General features: G+C 39.2%; 1 protein-coding gene across 4 annotated transcripts in view; it reads left to right on the top strand.

Annotated features, from left to right (window-relative positions):
* PDE1C (phosphodiesterase 1C) overlaps positions 1-20,204 on the top strand; it is a 268,813-nt gene that overhangs the window by 212,774 nt on the left and 35,835 nt on the right. For all 4 annotated transcript variants that reach the window (XM_065752714.1, XM_065752713.1, XM_065752715.1 and 1 more), the window contains 5 exons: positions 4,265-4,366; positions 5,634-5,754; positions 8,656-8,737; positions 15,049-15,169; positions 16,378-16,553. In XM_065752714.1, the coding sequence (XP_065608786.1) occupies positions 4,265-4,366; positions 5,634-5,754; positions 8,656-8,737; positions 15,049-15,169; positions 16,378-16,553 (602 nt within the window). The remainder of the gene's footprint in view (positions 1-4,264; positions 4,367-5,633; positions 5,755-8,655; positions 8,738-15,048; positions 15,170-16,377; positions 16,554-20,204) is intronic.

The raw sequence follows: 20,204 nt of genomic DNA, 5'->3' as shown, positions 1-20,204 counted from the left end.
GACAGTGGATAATAATATACAGTTTGACTCCCACGTAATTTCAGCATCTCACATAAACACCCTTTGTACATATCTGTAAATGAGTGAAAAGGTAAGTTGCTGTTTGTTCATGCAAAGTCATAAAGATAACCTTTACCTACTTTGACACTCCTTGCCTGGAAATTATATATAGGATGTAATGCAAATGAGAATTGAGTCTAAGGACCATAACTCAGTGTACTATATAAGCCAAAGTGATGTAAGAAGCTATAATTTAAATTAAGCCCATGCAACATACGATTTATGTGCCAAAATCAGCCCATGATTTGTTTTCTAATAGCAGATAGTTCAAACTAATGAGGACTTTTTGTTTTATTAGGGGATTTTGAACTCCAAGGAGTAGTGTCTTAAAAGTAACCCTGTCTGCCAGACAGAAAGAAATCCTTGTCTATGGTCTTTCTCATAGGAGAGACGTAGAGGATCTTACATGCAGCACAGTGCTTCCTACATGCACTTGAATTTGATAGAGCGATGAGCAGTCAGTTCATCTGACAGGAAATGAGCTTTGCTCAGGGGGATTGGCTTCTAGTATACTGGCCAATGGCTGTGCTTCATAATGTCTTTCACCAGCATTTCCTGTTTATTTGGCTCGTGGACAATGACGTAATCCTATAGCTAAGCAGTGGGAATACAGTTTAGGATCTTAAGTGGCTGGTTTCACTCAATGTGAGTCCTGTGGGGCAGTGGGTTGAGAAATCCTGCCCACCCATATGATCTTGAGTGGACAGAAAACATGAACTTAATTGAGGTGTTAAAAATCTATTTTATCTTTTTTTTTTTTTTTTTTCTTAGCTATGGTTGATAATGCCTTGTCCAATATTGGCAGCAAATTGCTGCTTCCTTTTATGTTGGGGGAAACACAAGGAACTAACTGATTAGAAATGGCAGCCATTTTACAAGGATCAGTGGAGCAGCTGCTTGAGAATGCTTCATTCCAGGAATGCTGTTTTTAGGAAAACAGTCTGCTTTGGGGCTTTAAACTGTTTGTGGTTGGATGAAAACTGAGTTCAGATGTTTCTCATTAATTCCTTGGTGTCAGAATGTGTTTTCTGTTGAGGTATATGTTTAGACTGGAGGTTTTGAAGATTATCATAACTCCTTTTTATGAAATATTGTATCTGCCTAAATAAAAATACTGAGCTGTTTACATTGCTTAGTTTTCCTCTCTCAGGTAGGGTGGTATTGTTTTGTAGCAAACTGCAAAATGAACAGATACTTTCCAAAATACAACTGTAGAAGTATTTTCTGGGTCCATAGTTCATTGCTAATAATTTCCACACAGTTGACTGAAACAGAGTGTACATAGTGCAAGCCCTTTACTGTCAAGTACAGCATTAAAAATGCATCTGGAAAATATTTAACTCTGAAACTCTGTATAGCTTCAGGAAGTGACCTTTCATGCAAAACTGATTTTGTTAATAAAGCTGCCTGGGCTTTTGTCCCTCGGATGATTTTTGAGTCCTCTTTGTCAATCAGCATTATTCCTTTGGAGTCTGCAGTGAGAAACCTGGAATGCTTCCAAGTGAAGACAACTTTAGTCAGTCTTCCTTTGTATGTAATAGCAGATACATGGCTGCATAATCACACGCTTTTCTTGCCATTTTTTTCCTATTTATCCAGGATGGATGCCTGCTTACTCAGAATGTTACACCTTCAGTGTGTATCAGCCATTGAAAATGTTTCATTGAAGGTAGCATTTTTCCTTCATCCGTTAATTTTCATGAGAATAAAAACCTGAGACCTGTGCTGTGTACACTGAATGAAATATCTCACTAAAGGAGATATTATCTAATTCTTAGCATGGGGATTAGTTGATATAGAACAGTTGTTTTCCTGACCTTTTCCCATGCCTGCATGGAGATGCGAGTCCTCTGCTAGAGTGTAGCTCTGAGGTGAACATTGATATGGAGCATAGATGCACCTAGAAAAATATCCAATAAAATGATGTTCTCTCAGTCAAAAAAGGTAAAGGCATGTAGTAGTTATTCTAAAGAGCAAATAAAGATATTTGCCAAATGGAGATCAGTGCAAGACTTGGAAATGTTTAGGTGTAAAGTCATTTAGAGTCTTATCTAGCTCAGCAGTCAGTAGTACAGATACCATGAAACTGTACTTGATGACAGAACTGTTCCAGATACCATATTTTCATGGTCATCACCTGCAGGACATTCATGTAGCCCTAATGAAATAGGAAATTCACTCCAGGTTTTCCTCTTCTCCATATTGCTTTTCTTGGCATTGCTCCCTCCATCTAATTGTAGCTTTCCCTAGTTCTACAGGGGCTGTTAAAGGACATGGAAAAGTTCTATTAGAATTTAGTTTCAAATTTGGTAACTTAGTACTTTTTCCTAGTGGGAAGCTATAGTTATGAGAATATGATGTCTCCCTGACTCCTGGCCTCTGGCCTTGGGGAAATGGATATCTGCCATGAGATAAAACATCTGAAAATGTAACAAGAAATATTAAAATCCCCAATTAGTCAGACAAGCAGCATGGCCAGATCTGTAAAACAGTCAAGGGATCTTCAGTTTAGGGGAAAGGCAAGAAAACCCATTCCCACGCCCTTGATATTCGAATAGTGACCACTGCCACATGATTGTAGTTTTGTTACCACAAACTTTTGAGCCTTTTATAAAGATTAACCATTTAGACCACTTGTTTTTAATGCATATTGCTCTGTTTTATCAGGCTGCTTGCAAAAACACTATTTAAAATGTTTTCAAATTCCTCCAGAGCACAGAAGATTCTAACAGTGTTGTGGAAAAGTACAGGCTTTATAAATGAGTGTGTCCATCAGTAATCTGTTGGTTTCTCCATTAAATTATTATTATTTTGTTGTTGTACTCTTGACTGCATTACAGTACACTTGAATTCTAGCCCAAATTTTCTGTCATCCACACTGGCTTTTGCTTTGTCTCTGGCTTGTAGTACATCTACTAGCTCTCCAGTTCTAGGGCTTCAGGTCCTTGTTCCACAAGTGTTTTAAGCAGCCATTTTCCAGCACTTTTGCTAAAAGAAGCTGTTTCTCCTCTCCTGCCTGGTTCCTCTTGTTTGTATTGACAGTGAAGTTTTTGCTGCTGGGAACACCAGACCAAGGAACTGACCAGGACCAGAAAAAAAATAATTAAACTAAGCTTGCTTTCTACCACCATATAGTTTCTCTGAATGCTGTTGGCTGTGCAAGTGCTTGTACTTAAGAGTGAGGAGGAAGAGGTAGGTGTGGGGGGAGTGAGGACAGCTGATGCAATTTTAATGTGTGTGCATGTGAGGGGCATGTTATATGGCACCCATGGGACTGAGTAGACACAGAGGTCTTGGGTCTCTTATCAGGGGTGGCCTCGGGCTAGAACTTGAGTGCAGAGACATGCCCAAAATAGACTGTCTCCTTCATGAAAGATTCATGAAAAGAATGGCAACTTTTATTTTTAAATGAAAACTGATCCATTCTTGAATATCCCAAATCCTTAGCTGCTATGCTAACCTTGGGCTATTCTTCCCGTTAAACTGTGAGCAGATGAACTTAAGAAAGAAAAAAGAAATATATATTGTATGCTAGATCAGAGTGTTCTGATATTTTAAAATTTCTAGGGCATCCACTCAATCTTCAAAGGAATTCCATATGTATCCTGAAAAGTTTGTTTAACAAAAATTGGTACGTGAATGATTTGAATGAGTAATATCAGGGAAGTGCAGATTCTCATGCAGATTCTCAGAAGTCTTGAGTGTATATAAACATTATATTTACTAGGAGATCTTTTTTAACATGTTGTTTTTCCAGATGTTTTTCCTTTAATAATATGACTGAGCTTTCAGTGGAGGTTTCAAGCAGTCTTAGCCAGCTGGATAGAAACACAGATTCACCTGATTCGTGCCAAATCTTAAAACAGTCTTTTTGCTTGATTCTAAGAATACTTTATAAATAAGTAAATTCAAAAGGTTTGTTCTTAATCGAGAAAGGAAGTGTACTGATACTTACACTCTTAACATCTAGGATTTCTCTCTTCTAGGATTAGCCACATGGCTTCATTTTCGGCTCTCCCTCTATTGTGTTTGTAGAAAATTATTCATCTTTCTCCCTCAACCTGAAGGAGAAATAATGGAAAGAATGACATAAGAAGTCAGAAATGCTGTAATTCACAGTTAACATCAGAAGCTGGAGTTTGTCTGATGCTGGTTTTTGTGTTTCTTTTTTTCTTGCTTCTCTCACCATGATGCCATTCAAAAGGGAGTTCAGGGCGCTGGTGATTGAGATGGTGTTAGCCACCGATATGTCCTGTCACTTCCAGCAAATCAAAGCCATGAAGAATGCTTTGCAGCAGCCAGAAGGGTGAGTCACTTCACAGCACCGTACAGTGAAGGGCTTCATTTCAGCTCATGCTCTGCCAGTATGTTTAGCTTCAAAAGCACCTCTCTGGAGGCCCTCACTCTCTTTGATGTGCACCTCATTTCTGTTTCTGCTGTTGAATTTTGAATTTTTAGTCCACTTAGGAGTGGACTAGCACTACCTACACACTTCTCTATTCTATGCTGGTGGACTGAAGCTTGCAAAGGTCTCTCTGTTGGGGTAAGCTTCCCTGGGCATTTTTTTTTTGCACATGAGGGTAACATCAAGGATGCGATCCAACTGAACAGTCTCTACCAACTGAGTGGGATCCAAGGGTCTACAAAACACAACCAATGCATTGTCTTTCTGCAGATGGTAGCAGCTGCCACCATGACAAGGGGCCTGCTCCATAACAGGAGGAAAGGCAAATACAACCTGAGATGCACCAAGGGAAGGACTTGAAGATAACAGATGGACCATTATGGGAAAGGCCTTTTATTTTTTTCACAGTATACTAGTAGGAGTTGTGTAGTATTTTGTCCACAGCCTTCTCCATAAAATTTCTATTATGCTACAGGAAGCTCTGAGTGATAGTGTTTTCTTTTTTTCACTCTGGACACAGATCTGTCCAGCACCCTCCTTATGTCTATATCAGATCAGAGTGTGGCTCACCACTGGGTCCTCTCAGAAGCTACAGCTCTTCCAACTATTTCCAGAAATCAAAAGCCAGAATTAAAAGCTGAAATTAACCATCACGAGAAAGCATTATTGAGTTCTTGGGCTAGTCTCTCAGGTCTTAAGAATTGCCAAACTCACTCTAGTTTTCTAACAGTGAAACATTTATCAGTTATGTACTGTCCTGAGTCATCAGTGTCCCTGAGAGCAGATCAAGTAGATCCTGTTTACTACAGTAAGACGATAGGGAGTAAATTCTCTTCTTACCACCTACATAAAATGCAGCCCAGATGAAATAGGGAGCATAGTGACTCTTCAGGTCTGACTGTGTGGAGAAGCAAGCCTGGAAAGAAACTTGTCAAACCTGAGCAAAGTTTCTCTTTATACCTCTTAATGTCTGTTTTACAATAGTAAAAATATATATTGGAGAAATTACTCAATCTTTTGCAGTTGTCAGGTTTTATGAATGCAGAAATACTCCATTGATATCCTGGCCAAAGACTCTGATGGCCTTTTTTCCCTTTTTAAGTGAGATTTTTGTAATTTTCCACAGCAAGTGCAGGCAATTAACTTGTTTGATCCTTTGGATTTTCAGAATTGACAAGCCGAAAGCCTTATCACTATTGTTGCATACAGCAGATATCAGTCATCCAGCCAAGGCCTGGGACCTCCACCACCGCTGGACCATGTCTCTGCTAGAGGAGTTCTTCAGACAGGTAAAGCTGGAGAATTCCCTCTGTGTTTTGTCAGCACAGAGGATTGTGCAAGTAAGAGAATGTGAACATGTATTTTCTTTCTTCTGATTTTTTCAAGAACATCCTAAAATGATAGGAAGCTCTTTCGTCTGGCACCAGTAGCACTGCCCGTCAAATCTCTTGGAAGGATAGTGTCTGATACACTGCGTATAGGTAGAAGTATTATCTACATAGGAGAAGTTTGCTAAGCCATGCTAACTACTTTTATAGAATCAGTATATGTTTCTAACTCGCAAAAGATAGAATATATGATGCTCTGCTGAGCTATTAAACCATAGAAAACATATTTAGGTAGTTACATCTTTATAAAGCTGTACCTATATTGGAGTAGACATAAAAAATGCATTATCCTTACCTTTGATTAAGTAAATGCTCTAGCTTATATCTCTTAATGGACCTCCCACTGCCAGACCTGCAAATCTAGACAAATCATTAAAGTCTCTGCGATAACTAAAATATCCCCATGTGGCCAATTAAAAGCATGTAAATAGCTGCTTAAAAAAAAAAAGAAAAAAAGAATTAAAAGTAAACAGAACACTTAAGAGTGTGAAGATACTTTTCACCAATATATATTACTAATCAGAAAATTAAGTGCTTAACTTCTCTCCTAAGTTTAGTAACTTCATGTTTTGCAGTAACTCTGAATGCAATAAAACTTAACCAAAAAGACGATTTTTAACAAGATTTTTGAATGGCATCTGCTTTTAAAGGCATCGCGGGAATCCCTTCTTAATAAGGAAATTTGCAAAAATTTGCTTTGAAATTAATCCTTTATTTTTTCAAAGCAAGAATGGGTTTACTATGTGGAAGCAGGAAAATAGTGCCTATGTCTGTCTCTGTTACCACACGAAGGCTCATGTAAGGAGGATGATTTTCACATACATTATATGGAAAACTGCAACTGGGCATGCTTATTCTTTTATAGCTCAGAAGGATGCTAGATCTGATAAAATATACCATTGCTGAGCACTCTAGAGATTGAGGAGGGACAAAAAGCCCAGGTTTGCATCTGCTTTACATCTGCTTTGTAATGAATACAAAATCATTTTTCTGTGTTTCCACGAGGACTGTTGAACATCATGTTTTAATTTTGAATGATAAATGCCTCCATGTTTAGATAAAGCATTACATAAAAATTGTATTGTAGTTCCAAATTAAGATGAAGTACTAACTCCCTTTTCGGGAAAAACCTTATGCTTACCATGAAAACTAGACTTGTTCACTGAAGTTAGTAGATCAATAAATACATCCCTACTTGAGAGCAGGAGAGCAACATGTGCTCTTCGTTGTGTATGAGCTGAAAAGTGCCACTAGCCTGGGTACTAAGCTGGTTTCAGTTTAGATATTTATTTCCTTATGCTCTTAAAGTGCAGATTTTTTTCCACTTTTTCTGTTGTGTGTTATGAGGCACAAAGCCTGATTTAACCTGAATCAGTACAGGTCTCTAGTGCTGTTGTTGCCAGTTTTGCAGCAAACTGACACGGGTCTTCCTACATGAACTAGCCATGCTGTAGATATTAATGCTGCTTTTAAATACAGTTTTTATTTATTGATACTCAGCCACTGGAGTGAGGATCTCATAAAGGAAATATCTTGCAGGTTTTACCAATCAATTTAGCTATCCAAGAAGGATCTGCCCGAACAGCTTAAAACTCATGTATCTTTTTGAGCAGTCAGGAAGGACTGTGCTAAAGAGAATGAAGTGCTGGGTTTGTAAGACGCATGAGGAGTAAAAGAGAAATGATGATTAGATAAGAGCTGGCACTGAAAAATGCTTTTACTGAGAGGTGTAGCAGACACAGTAGTAGAAGGTTGCATCAAAATGTTTCTGTGTTTGGTTTCTGGCTTACCCTGAACAGTTTGTACATCAGACTGCTGACGTAAAGCAGGAGAAAACTGTTGTTTCACCTAAAGCTCTTACAGAACTTATTCCTTCATTTTATGTTTATTATAACAAAGAAAAAACAATTCAGTGCTTCTTACACCTACAGTTTTTCTCTTATTTGTTTCTATTTTAACTTCTGTTTGACATTAGTCAGAATAATGGCATGAAGTTCAGCACTGTTAAAGCAAGTTACTGAGTTAAGGAATTGATTCTCTAGTACATTTAACAGGCTGTTTATGTTTGAATGCTCACTGAGGATTACTGCAGCTGTCATCCTATGTACCCTCTCAGACTAAAGCAGTTTATAATAGTATGTCTGAACCAAACTTTGTGTGAATATGCAGTTTAAATGACCAGAAGAAATGGTTTTACAACACTTGATCTTCCATAGCATCTTGTGATGTTAGGAAAGGACTGTCAGTTCTGAGGACTGGAAAGCATGTTTGTACTTTCGTTTTTTAGCTCCTACGTAAAATGTTAACAATGTCAGTGTTTCCTTTGGAAAAAAAAATGTAATCTGTATCTGGCCAGTCATGACCTGTGAATTCCTTATCTGAAAGACAAAAGAGAGAAAGGCATGCAAGCAAGTGCAAATCCTGAAAGATGAATCATGATACTGATGTTTTCTCTTGAAAGATTTGTTCTGAGAACGGTGCTCTGCTGAGTTTTCCAGAGATCTACAAAGAGAATCATTCTTGAGTACAAGAGGGTGCTTGCTTGGTGCTTGGAAGTACCAATCAGACAGGAAAAGTTACGAGGAAAGATTCTCTGGAATCAGAATGCTCAGTTCACGTTGTTCTCCTAGGACCACAACTTTTCCAGCTAGACTCAATGCTCCTTAAATAATCTGTTTTCAAGAACGCACACATAGAAAACTTCCTTCACTAAAGAAAGTAAAATGGGTGGATTTTACAGCAGTGACCTCAGATATTGAAGTTCAGTGCCTTGTTCTAATTTATTCTTTTTTTTCTCTTCAGGGCGACAAAGAAGCAGAACTAGGGCTTCCCTTCTCTCCATTGTGTGACCGCAAGTCTACTATGGTTGCTCAGTCTCAAATAGGTGTGTCTCTTCTGGTGCATTCTAAATAGCATCTTAGAAACAAGGAATCACACAGTCATGGATTCACCAAGGTCAGAAAAGACCTCCAAGATCATCCAGTCCAACAGTCCACTATCACCAATATATCCCACTAAGCCATGTCCCTCAATAGAACATCTGAGTGTTTCTTGAACACCTCCAGGGATGGTAACTCCACCACATCCCTGGACAGCCTTTTCCAGAGCCTGACCATTCTTTTGTGAAGCAGTTTTTCCTAATGTCCAATTTGAATCTCCTCTGGTACAATTTGAGGCTGTAAAACTTATTTCTCCATTTAGGACGAAGGTTATAGTGACCTCTCATCATTTGAAACTTGGTTATAGAGAAGAAATAATGAAATGCAGTGGTATTTTCTCCAGATCCAACAGTTTATAGCTTAGGAGCCTTTAAATTTATGGTGGTGTTTCCATGAAGTAACCTCTGATATGACTGCAGAACTGGCTGCAGGGCTGCAGTGTCCAGTTATGACATTACTCTGTGGTTTTCTGAGCGCTGGATATGAGGTATGCATGGCATCGTATTGTGAGTATTCTTAGAGGATATGGAGACATAATGTCAGTCTTTTTCATGACCTGGGCAAAAACTTGTATTTTTTATTTGCTTGTTTTTCTCTTATTTTCCCCACCCTTTCCCTCTCAGTACGCCAAGCCAACCAGTATTTTACACAGAAGCCAAGGATATAGCAAACCATTTTCAACTCCATTCATTCAGAAGCAGAGATCTTTTTACAGACTCACTGATAGTGCTTTCCCTGTCTGTTGCAAAATCACAGAATTGCAGAATGGCTGAGGTGGAAGGTTGCTGTCTGGGTCCATCTGGTCCAACATCTGCTCAAGCAGGAACATCAAGAGCAGGTTTCCCAGGACCACGTCTAGATGTCTTCTGAGGGAGTACTTCAGAGCCTCTCTGGGCAACCTATTACAGTGCTCCATCACCTGCACAGTTAAAAACTGATTTCTAATGTTCTAATGGAATTTCTTCTTCTCTAGTGTGTGCCTCTTGTCCTGGCACAGGGCACCACTGGAAAGAGCCTGGTTCTGTTCTCTTTGCACTTTCCCTTCAGATATTCATAGGCATTTTTAAGATCTCTCCTGAGCTTTCTCCAGATGGAGTAGTCCCAGCTCTCTCAGCCTTTCCTTGTAGGAGAGACACTTTTGTCCCTTGGCCATCTTGGTAACCCTATGTTGGACTCTTCCCCTGTATATCCAAATTTTTCTTGTAATGGGAGGCACAAAACTGGACACAATAACAACGGCACATTGCTGACTCATGTTCAACTTGGTGGTCACCAGGACCCCTAGGTCCTTCTCAGCAGGACTGCTTCTCAACTAGGTGCCTGGAACTGTTCCTACTTCATAAGAGATGGATTATAAAAAGGAGGGAAATAAACCTTGTGCACATGGTAGATAGTGATAGGATAAAGAGGAATGGTTTTAAACTAAGGAGGGAAAAGTTAGATTAGATGTTGGGTAAGTGTTTCACTGAGAGGATTGCAACCTCTCAGTGAAAATCTTGGTGAGGTGCTGGAACATACTACCCAGGGAGGATGCGGATGCCCTGTCACTGCAGGCACTCAAGGCCAGGCTGGACAGGGCCAACAGCATCTTGATCTATTGCTTGATCTAGCAGTTGGAAGTCCTGCCCATGGCAGAAGGGGTAGAACTAGATGATCTCTGGGGTCCCTTCCAATTCAAGCCATTCGATTAGATAGGAGATGCAGAACTTCATGAGATTCTTGCCAGCTCAACTCTTCAGGCAGTCACAATTTTTCTGCACAGCTCTGTGGCCGTCTGATGAGTCAGCCACTCCCCCCAGTTGTCTGTGAGAGTGCTCTCCACCCGAATATCTCTTCCAGTAAGAAAAGTAGGAGGAGAAAGCAACAAGACTGATACCTGGGGAGAAGTCAAGAGCAGTTAACTGAAGTAATCATGATCTGCTGGCTAGGGGCAAAAAAAAAAGAGAATTTCAAAAGAGAACTTAGACTAATGGGTCATTTATACCCACAAAGCTTGTGAAAAATGTGTTCTATCCATGACTGGAGAACAGACTGCCAAATGGAAGAAGAAAAGACAGATAATGATGACTCCCAAATTAAGTCCAGAAGCAGAAAGAAAACAAATGTATTCAGGGAAAGCAAACAAGAAAAGAATTTGAAGTATGAAATTTCTCAGCTGTTTCCTGAGCTGGCCAAAGAACAAAACAAATCCATCCCCAAACGTAGGAAAGTACAGATTTGTCTGGGGCTCAGAGCTGTTTCTTGTTTAAAATTATTTCACTGTTCCTGTTAAGCAAGCCATTATCTTAGTGGACTTCATTCCAGATATTTTCTGCCTCTGTGAGTTTAGGCAGTTTATACAATAATCTGAACTTGAAAAGCCCTGTACAAACCCAAACTGGTTGCCAAATCTCTAGAATGTACCCTTCTGAAACAGTAACCTGGAAAGGTGTGTATATTATACAGCACAACACAACCCCTGAGAATACTTGCATTTTGCCAGTGGCTCAGTGGAGGGAAGCAACAGCAAGCTTAAAGAGCTTCAGTATGAGCTAAAACCCATGTTGAGGATTCCTGGGCAGGCTATGCCTGCTGCTGTGGGAGAAGATGACCTTTCTGGCTAGAATGGAGGAAAAGACACATTTGGACTTATCTTTCATGGTGGTTCTAGCAGCTTTCAGATATGTCCCTCACACCTTACAGGGAAGAGGAGCTGTGCTTTCTGCATGTCCCTTTCTGCACTCTGGTTTAGGGTCTCGGTGTGCTTAGAAACCAATTTCCTTGTTGTCCTCTTTCACCCTTTTTCACTCCAAAAGGCCAGGAGAGACGAGAAACTTCTATACTACTGATGCACTTGTGTCAAGCTACTGTAAAATTAGTGATGAATTAAACCATCACCAAGATAATTACACACTGAGGTAAGGCTCCCTAAGTTGTAAACTAGGTTCTCAGAAAATTAATCTGATCCTATTCATTTCTTTATTTGATCAATAGCCTCAACAGGTTGTTCCCTGGAGCGGTAATTACTGCATTTCTTTGCAGAAGTTCCTCTTGAATTCCAAATCATACAGTGAGCAGCCATGAGTTTCTACAGATAAACAAACAAACATCTATACTTCGTGAAATAAAATTGTGCTATTTATTTTGCCAGGGACAGAGCCTGAAAATCCTGTTCTGGTGACTTAGCTTATTTATACTTGCTACTTTTCTGCTGACAGTTGAGTGCAGATGCCGCAAACAGTGGGCAGAGGCATTTTTATTAATGAAAGGATTTCACAAGTGCAGGCAGAAGGCTTTTCAGTCTGCACTCTTTCATAAAACTGAAGCAAAAATTTCCTGCAAGTACAGAACGTGTCATTCTCTTATTTCTTTAATTTGTGGATCGGTTGTTCTGTATTAGAGCTAATGTATTTTTTAAAACAACTTTCAAATAAGGAACGTTAGTTTTAAAACCTCTTAATGCCAGTGATCAGTTTATCATTCTTCTTCACTAAAAATGCTTTTGATAAATATTTCTGTACTGTACTGAGGTACAGAAATCATGAGAGATTCATGTCCAGCAGTCAAGCTGCTGATTAGAGTGAGGAAGGCAGACAGCTTTCAAACAAAAACCAGGCCAAGACTTGTGCTTCCTCATGTCAATATCAGGAGTTAAAGCTTCTGTGTTTTTCTCAGACTATGGGAGACTTGTCTGATGAGAGATCGACCTCACTTGCAACTGGTAAATGTAGGAACATCCTTTTATTTTTGTCCATTGGCTGGCAAGAAAGAAAATGAGAGCTTCAGAAAACATTGTATGAAGGCTGAGAAGTTCATGCTTCTGGTTTGTTGGTTTCTTTGCTTGTATTGTGGTGGACTTTAGAGAAACAGTTCTCTAGACAGTGTTTGTTGTGGTGGTTTCAGGTGAAGTAAATGAATTCTAGATGCCTGGAATCAACTCTACTTTACGCAGTAGCAATTAATGAAATCATTCTAGTTGCTGGAGTAACACAAATACTTACTTCAGTTATTCTGTTGACAAAGAAAGACGATAATGGATTGGTCATAGGATACAGCATAAATAAAGTTTAAATCCAGGTTAATTGTTTTGTATTTAAATCATGGTGTCTTTAGGTAAGAAGAAAAAACATACTGAAGGATGGCTTGGGATTGTAGTATAGATTACATAATTACTATTTAAATTGCTATGGAAGTAATGCCTCCTCTTTATGTCCATGGAAACCACAACAGAGGCAAAGATAGCGCAAGTTCTCAGCTACTTGTTATGGTTCTATGATTTTTGTTGTATTATTAATATTCCATATTTGGAGAGAACATATCTGAGAGAACCATAACACTACTGAACACAATTTTTCAGCATTGTCACTACCATTAGGTGTGCATTTGCAACAGCAGTGAGCTGTTGAAGGAGTCATCATGCTGCATTCATAAAAATCTGCGCCAGCAAAAGTGACCCACTGTCACTGATGCCACTACTGGTACACACCACCTACCACCTCAGTGTGGTGACATCCACTTTTGTCTCCGTGAATGTTCAGCAAGTGTCAATGAATGTCAGTGTGTGTCATTTTTTTCCATGTGGAAGAATTCAGTGATACAGCTTTGCTTCATGCACACTTCCATGTCTGACACCATCTGCTGACATCTGCCTCAAGGCAACAAAATTTAACAGAATATTGATTGGAAGGTTCAACCTCTACTGCCATAGCCACCACCATCTGCCTTTGGCATTGTGGGCCAAGGTATTAAAATAAGAGGCATTACTTTTGGATCAGCCCTTGTAACAAGTCCCAAGTTTTATTTCCATGATATCAAGATAAGTTTCCCAGTGTTGTTATAATACCTATTTAAAGATGACATAATTGAATAACTTACTAAGTCTATAGTCTATATAACATACACACACTGTGTCATTACTGAAATAATTTTATTACTCTTGCTTCCATCTTACCAGAAAAATTTTCCTAGGTCACAGGTTTGTTCATCTATGTTCCCTTTGGTCCCTTGTGCCACCTCTGCCTGCATCTGTTAATGAAACTTTCCCAGGGAAAGCTTATTTCTTAGATCCAACACTTAAGAGGAGACTTTGTGTTTGTGCACTAATGTCAAGTATCACAGCAAGTGATCCCACCACCCCATTGCTGAAGTTAGTGAAGCAGTCAGGCATGTGATGTCAGAGATTTGCATCAATTACTTGAGTTTTTTTGGCTGTTAAGAAGTAAAACAATTTTGCAGTGAAGGAGAATAGAAGAGACGTAGAGACAGTCACACACACATACATGCTCAATATCCTCAGGGCTCCTGTGGCACACTGCTCTCAGTCAGTACAGTTTTCAGTGTTTTTAAACAGGACTGAAAACCATGACCTGAACCATTTTTCTTATCCATCTTCAGCAACTTTTCCACAGTCATCCACTGTAGAATGAAATAAAAATAATGCATCTTCATACACATCAGTAGGGACTGAAAGCCCAGGACACAACTTCAGGTCCAGTATGGAAAGACTTGAATATTTTAGAAACATTTTCTAGTTTTTTTATTTTATTTTTTGCTACCTACAGCCTTAGGAACTGTGCTAACATGAATGTAGGAAATAATTTTTCCTCTAGGTAAGGATTTATGGGAAGGCCTTTCATATTTTATCTGTGCAACTTGGATTTTCCTTTGTCTTGTGAGCCTTTGGCCACAAGACTCTCCAGTTTGCCCTTCCCAACATTCACATCAATGCTGTGTCTATCTCTGATAAACTATGAACTGAAGTGGAAGTGATTTGGCTCTAATTTTTTTCTTGTGTCAAAAAATAAGGAGAATAAGAATCATTAAGAACATGCTGGGTGAACACTATGAGAATATTCACAGCAGCCTACTTTTATGCCATAAGGGAAGTGTATATGTAGCTCCACATCGATATAGTTTAACAGTATTTGTTCTTGTAATATAAATTTTTAGAAGTTTCAAATTTGAAATCTGCCAGGAATTTGGCTTAAATATCATACTCTTCATATAAGACAAATTCTGGTGTGTATGTTTGTTTTGTGATTTGCATCAGATTCTTTCTAGTGTTTAAGGAGGTACCTTTTTTTGCATACCGTATTCAGGTTCCTGAGTCAGGGATTTACACATAACTTCATTTTCAGTTTGAGTTTGCTGATTCTTTTTTCAGTGAAGTATAATTTTTTAACCGTGTTTTAGAATGAAGTTGTCTGAGATTGCTGATGTAGTAACTTCACATAAACCATTATCCCACCTTCTTGACTGTGCTTGCATTTCTGCTCAGGTTTCATCGATTTCATCGTGGAACCCACTTTTACTGTGCTGACTGACATGACTGAGAAGATTGTGACACCACTTATAGATGAAGCTTCCCGTTCTGGCATGTCTGGCTTCAGACGTTCCAGGTGAACAACCACATGTCCTCTCCCTTCACAGCACATGAGTTTCTTGTGCATCCAGGTCCCCTGGTGTACATCATGATGTATGTCCACATCTGCCCCTCCACAATGTATGTCAGCCATGTGGCGTAAAGCTTGGTATCTACATTGCCAGCACAATAGCTCACCTAGTGATGTGATTGTTTTGAAGGGAAATCCCAGCCCAAGGCAGGGCAAACAGGGAGGCTGCCATGAAATTGAGCCATGCCTCCAAAGGCAGTGAACACAAGTGGGTGTAGCCACATAGTCAGGTGAATTTAGGTGCTCTCTTAGACACTAATGCCAAACAGAAGGTAGATATTGGGAGGCACACATTTCTAGGAATATATCTAGAAGTATAAACATGTTTGAATTACAAAGGAGGGATTGTAAGTATAGGAATACTTAGAATTATTCAGATGTGTGAATTATTGCCAGAATTCACCTGGAGTTTGGATGTAAGGAGTCTTGGCCCATTCATACCATTCTGCTGTTGTAGAGAATCTACTTCTTCAGTAGTTTCTTGAACAAGACGTGTCTTGGGATTCAGGTGCCACGTGGTTTGTACTGCTTAGGGTGGAGCCTTCAAGTCAGGATTTTCTCTCCCAAACAAATTTATTCTTGGACTGTTACACACAGGGCAACCTCTAATATTTTTCTACATCAGTTATCTTGCTGCCTTTATTAAAATGTGAAGTATGAGGTACCTGTCCTTGAAAGAAAGCTGCTAAGACTGTAACTGAAACGAGTACCTCATTTCAGCTTTAGATGAGGTTGTCAAACCCTGAGCTTAGGCTGCTGTACAGCAGTTCTGTGTCTAATGGCTCCAACAGGTGAATTTTAGGAGGCACCTCCTTTGATCTACTGGATTTCTAGGTTTTACTCTCCACTCAATGTTCAGGGAGTGGAGATGCACAAGAAAGAGTCACTTTGAGTAGTTCTCTTTCTAAGGAGCTATGTCTACCATTGAATAAGGAGCAAAGAGCTGTCCTTTATTTCTAATGCTGGCTCAGATTGTGCTGCTTGCTTTAACTTTGATTGCCCTGGGTTGGAGGGATGGAGGGAACTATGAGGGATTCAAGGTTTTCTTTCCTTTTTTCTTTCTGAATGTTGTCTATACAGACTAATTTCTTCGTAGCTATGTAAGAGTGCATTAGATACTGATTTCTGTTATGTTTTGTGATCTTGTGTCCCAGCCTGAATAGCATTAGTCCCTCTGAAGTTAAAAGATCAAGTGTCAAGAGCACTGGGTCAGAAGGAAGTGCCTCACTCAACTGTTCCATACTCACTGTGGACTTCAAATGTTTTAAAGCCACCTGGACTGAGGTGGTGCAGCAGAACCGGGAGAAATGGAAAACACAAGCCACCAAAGGTAACATCCAGGCTTCTTAGTGAAAGAATAAAAACTCTTTTGACCTCCTCTACTTCAAACTCATCTTCAATCAAATTATTCTCCAAGTAAGCACTGCTAGTTTGAAAGAATCTGCTTTTCTAGGCCAACAAATTACACCGAATTCAGTAAGATAGGAATATTGTGACTCATCTCTGCCTTATACACTTCTATGTGATGTAAGTGTAGGCAGTGTAGATAATAAAGAGTATTTGGACAATAGGAGGAAAAAAGAGAATTGTAAGGGGTGCTACCCGATGCCTTGAGTCAGACTCAAAGCCTGTGCAAAAATAGCTGGAAAAGGACTTCTAGAGAAGTGTTACCAATTGTTTACTGTTAAGATTGAAAGAGAGAGCAATTCCATGTTGGGAAAAAGCCAGGATATTCTAGATTCATGTCTGGCTTCATGTTCACAGTGATACCTTGGATGAGGATTTAGGAAGTTTGCTACTTATGCTCATGATATCATAGATCTGTGCAGGACTGCAAATATTTCAGAAGAATATGAGGTCTGGGTTGGTTGCAAGCTTGGAAGCAGACCGGGCATCCAAATTGTCCTCCTATTGAAAATGCCCTAGGCTCATTGAGATAGACTTCGGAAAATAAAAAGTCAGAATTCTGTCATTGATTACATTTATTACTTCATGAAACTATGATACAGCACTTCGTCTGAGCTGAGTGCTTGTTACTAAACCCATTATTTAATGGAGTTGTTGTATTTCATATAAATGGGAAGAGTTTGACTGTAATATATTACGTGGTTTTGGTTTTATGACCAATGGAAAACTTGGCTTTGTTCTCTATTTGCCAGAGCAGATCGGTCCTTACTAAATGAAAGCCCTGCCTAATGGTGCAGGGAAGCACATACTATTATTCAAATTAAAATTTCCTGTGTGACTAAAACATAACAATTCAGTAAAAGCCTTCCTGGACATTCCATGAAAATAAAAACAGAAGCATAATTCAAAATCTTCTTTTTTGCTAGTTTTTTTAGTGCTTTTTAGCTTTATAAATTGATACTTTCTATTTCACAGTTCTTTTTGGACCAAACAAATTAAAGTTAAGAAAACAAGCAAAGCATTTAACATGGTCAGTGTCTCCATGTATAGATGTGTTTAGTGAATACTGCTGGTATAGTTACCTATTTTAAACTTTCAACGTGCACCATACACATTTGTTTAGCTATTAAGGATGCTCTAGATAAAAATCCCATCTGCGAAAGAGGAAATAAATATATCTTACAGTTCATCTAGAACAAATATATAGAAGAGATCATAATAGATTCTGAATACTTGGTTTTTCAATGTGTTTTGTACCGACTTGCAGTGACTGCTTTTCATAAACTGGTTTTCTAAATGTGCCCATCAATTATGATTCAAGTAGATGTGCACACATTTCTTAAGTAATGCTGCAACTGGTGAAATGTATTGATGCAGTATTCCATACTCCTTCTTTACACAGTACCCTGCTGATAAGTGCTTGGTTATTAATATTTTAGCTGCAGAGGAAATTGTTTTGTTTTTACACACCTCATAAAAAAATCCTTCTAGCAGATCCTGAAGGTAGAGTCTATGAAATAATAAGTTTATCGCTCCAAAAAAGAGCACTCACCAGCGTTAGACATGAAGGGCCTTTGAGTAAGGCATTTTATCTTGACCTTTCTGAAAACCTTTGGCCCTGAGTAATTTATTTACTTCACCTTTTTTTGCCAGTCGTCATCGCCAATATCTCTGAAGAGAAACCCCTGTTTGGGTAAAAGGAAAGGAGATTCAGAAAGCGGTTTCATAGAATCTTAGAATTGTTTAGGTTGGAAAGGACCTTAAAGACCATCTGGTTCCAATCCCCCTGCCATGGGCAGGATTGAAATGGACTTGATCATTCTGCCAGCAGACCATCCAATCTGGCCTTGAACACCTCCAGGGATCCAGCATCTGCAGTTTCTCTGGGCAGCCTCTTCCAGCATCTCTGCATCCTCTGTGTCAGCTTCTGTTCATCTGAAATGATTTGCTTTCAGATCATTTCTGTGTTTCTGGCTGCATTTAGCAGTACAAGTATGCCTATTTTTTTTAATCCTGAAAGATACATGTAAACATAGGTCTTCGTCTGGCTGTTCTTGGACTCCAAGAGATCTCACGTCAAAACTTTGGTTCATCTGCTTCCTTGCTCCTGTCTTGCAGTGTCTGCATGCCCCCTTCCACCTGCCTTGCCTGTCTTAGTCATGAGTAGTGGACTAGGACTTTAAACTGCTGACCTTTGTGAAACTGAAGACTTGCAATGCATCAGGATTCTCTGCCAATAAAAATAAGAATTATCATTAGCAGTCAGATAAAGTGCTTATCTGTTGATTGATAAGAAACAGCAACTGGGAATCAGACAGGAAGGAAAGCCTTTGATGACCACTGTTATTTTCATCATCATCGTTATTATTGTTGTTACTGTTATTAAATTATTTGTGTAATACTGTATTCCCTTTGGTAATGGCATTGTCCCTACAAGTATCAGTTAGCTGTTTTATCCAGAATGTGATATTTATAGAAAATGTTTTAGATTGCATGGGCAAAGTAAGTGGGTTTATTATTGAGCTCTCTTGCTCAAAAGACCTTCATTAAATAGCTACAAATTAACAACGAGAATAAACAAACACCCTGTTGTGCAAAGCACCATGCAGGTATTTTCTGACACTAATTTTGACAAGAGGCGCTCATCCAGCAGTGCTGTAGCTAGCCCTGGTCTCCTGAGTTGAATCTCTCTCTTGTGGTTCAGGTGCAAAATGCATTTTGGTTTCATTTCAGAGCCTCCAAATAGAGGGGGCTGTGTAAATGCAGTAAGACTCCCAGAAAGCTGCTCATGCAAGCTACCATTGAGTTCAAGAATTATAAGTAAAGTCAGGGAAGCTCATATCTAATTTAATATTTTCATGTGAGCCATAATTTATTCATTTGAAATTAACTTTATCTAGCTGCTCGCGAGGAAATACAAATTGATATTTCTTACACAGATGGCTTTCACCTTTCCCTCTTGTAACCTGTTGGTACACTGTTCTCAAAACTGTTCCTGGTTCACTCATGAGTATTTGAGGACACTTTTTTTTTTTTTTTTTTGTATTTTTTTCACTCTGGCTAAGATGCTGCTCCTTGTAAGGACCAAAACATCTTCCCTATAGGTGTCAGGGTTTCTTTCATTGGACTAATGCAGACTTTATTCTTTGATTTGCACAATATGCTTGTCTACTTATCAGCATACAAAATCTCTCAGAAACCAGGAGATACATGTCTTTCTGATTCCTATTTCAATGAGAGTGCAGTAGGTTATCCATGATGGGGTGATGGATGGGTGGGCTGTGATATTGCAGGTGTCAAAACCCTGTGGGCAGGTAGAATGAGATATATTGGGCAGCAGAGTGCTGTCACGTCTGAATGCTTAAACTCAGTATGGATACATATATGTCCTGAAGCTGAATAAGGCACCAAATTGACTGTTGGCTGAGCTATTCAGTAGCTTTTGCTGGTTAACTCTTCACTGATTATGGAAAAGAGGAGGAAATCATAGAGTTTCTGCCTGCACACAGACAGGTTTATTAGCTTGAATACTACATTAAGGAACTACGGTTGTGTCCTGGGATACTTTTGCCTT

This window comes from Cyrtonyx montezumae, unplaced genomic scaffold, assembly GCF_038088225.1.
Source record: "Cyrtonyx montezumae isolate F1298 unplaced genomic scaffold, pur_monq_1.0 scaffold_8, whole genome shotgun sequence".
NCBI classification, from domain to species: domain Eukaryota; kingdom Metazoa; phylum Chordata; class Aves; order Galliformes; family Odontophoridae; genus Cyrtonyx; species Cyrtonyx montezumae.
Note: the sequence above shows the minus strand (reverse complement) of the source record. Positions and strands in the feature narration are given on the sequence as shown.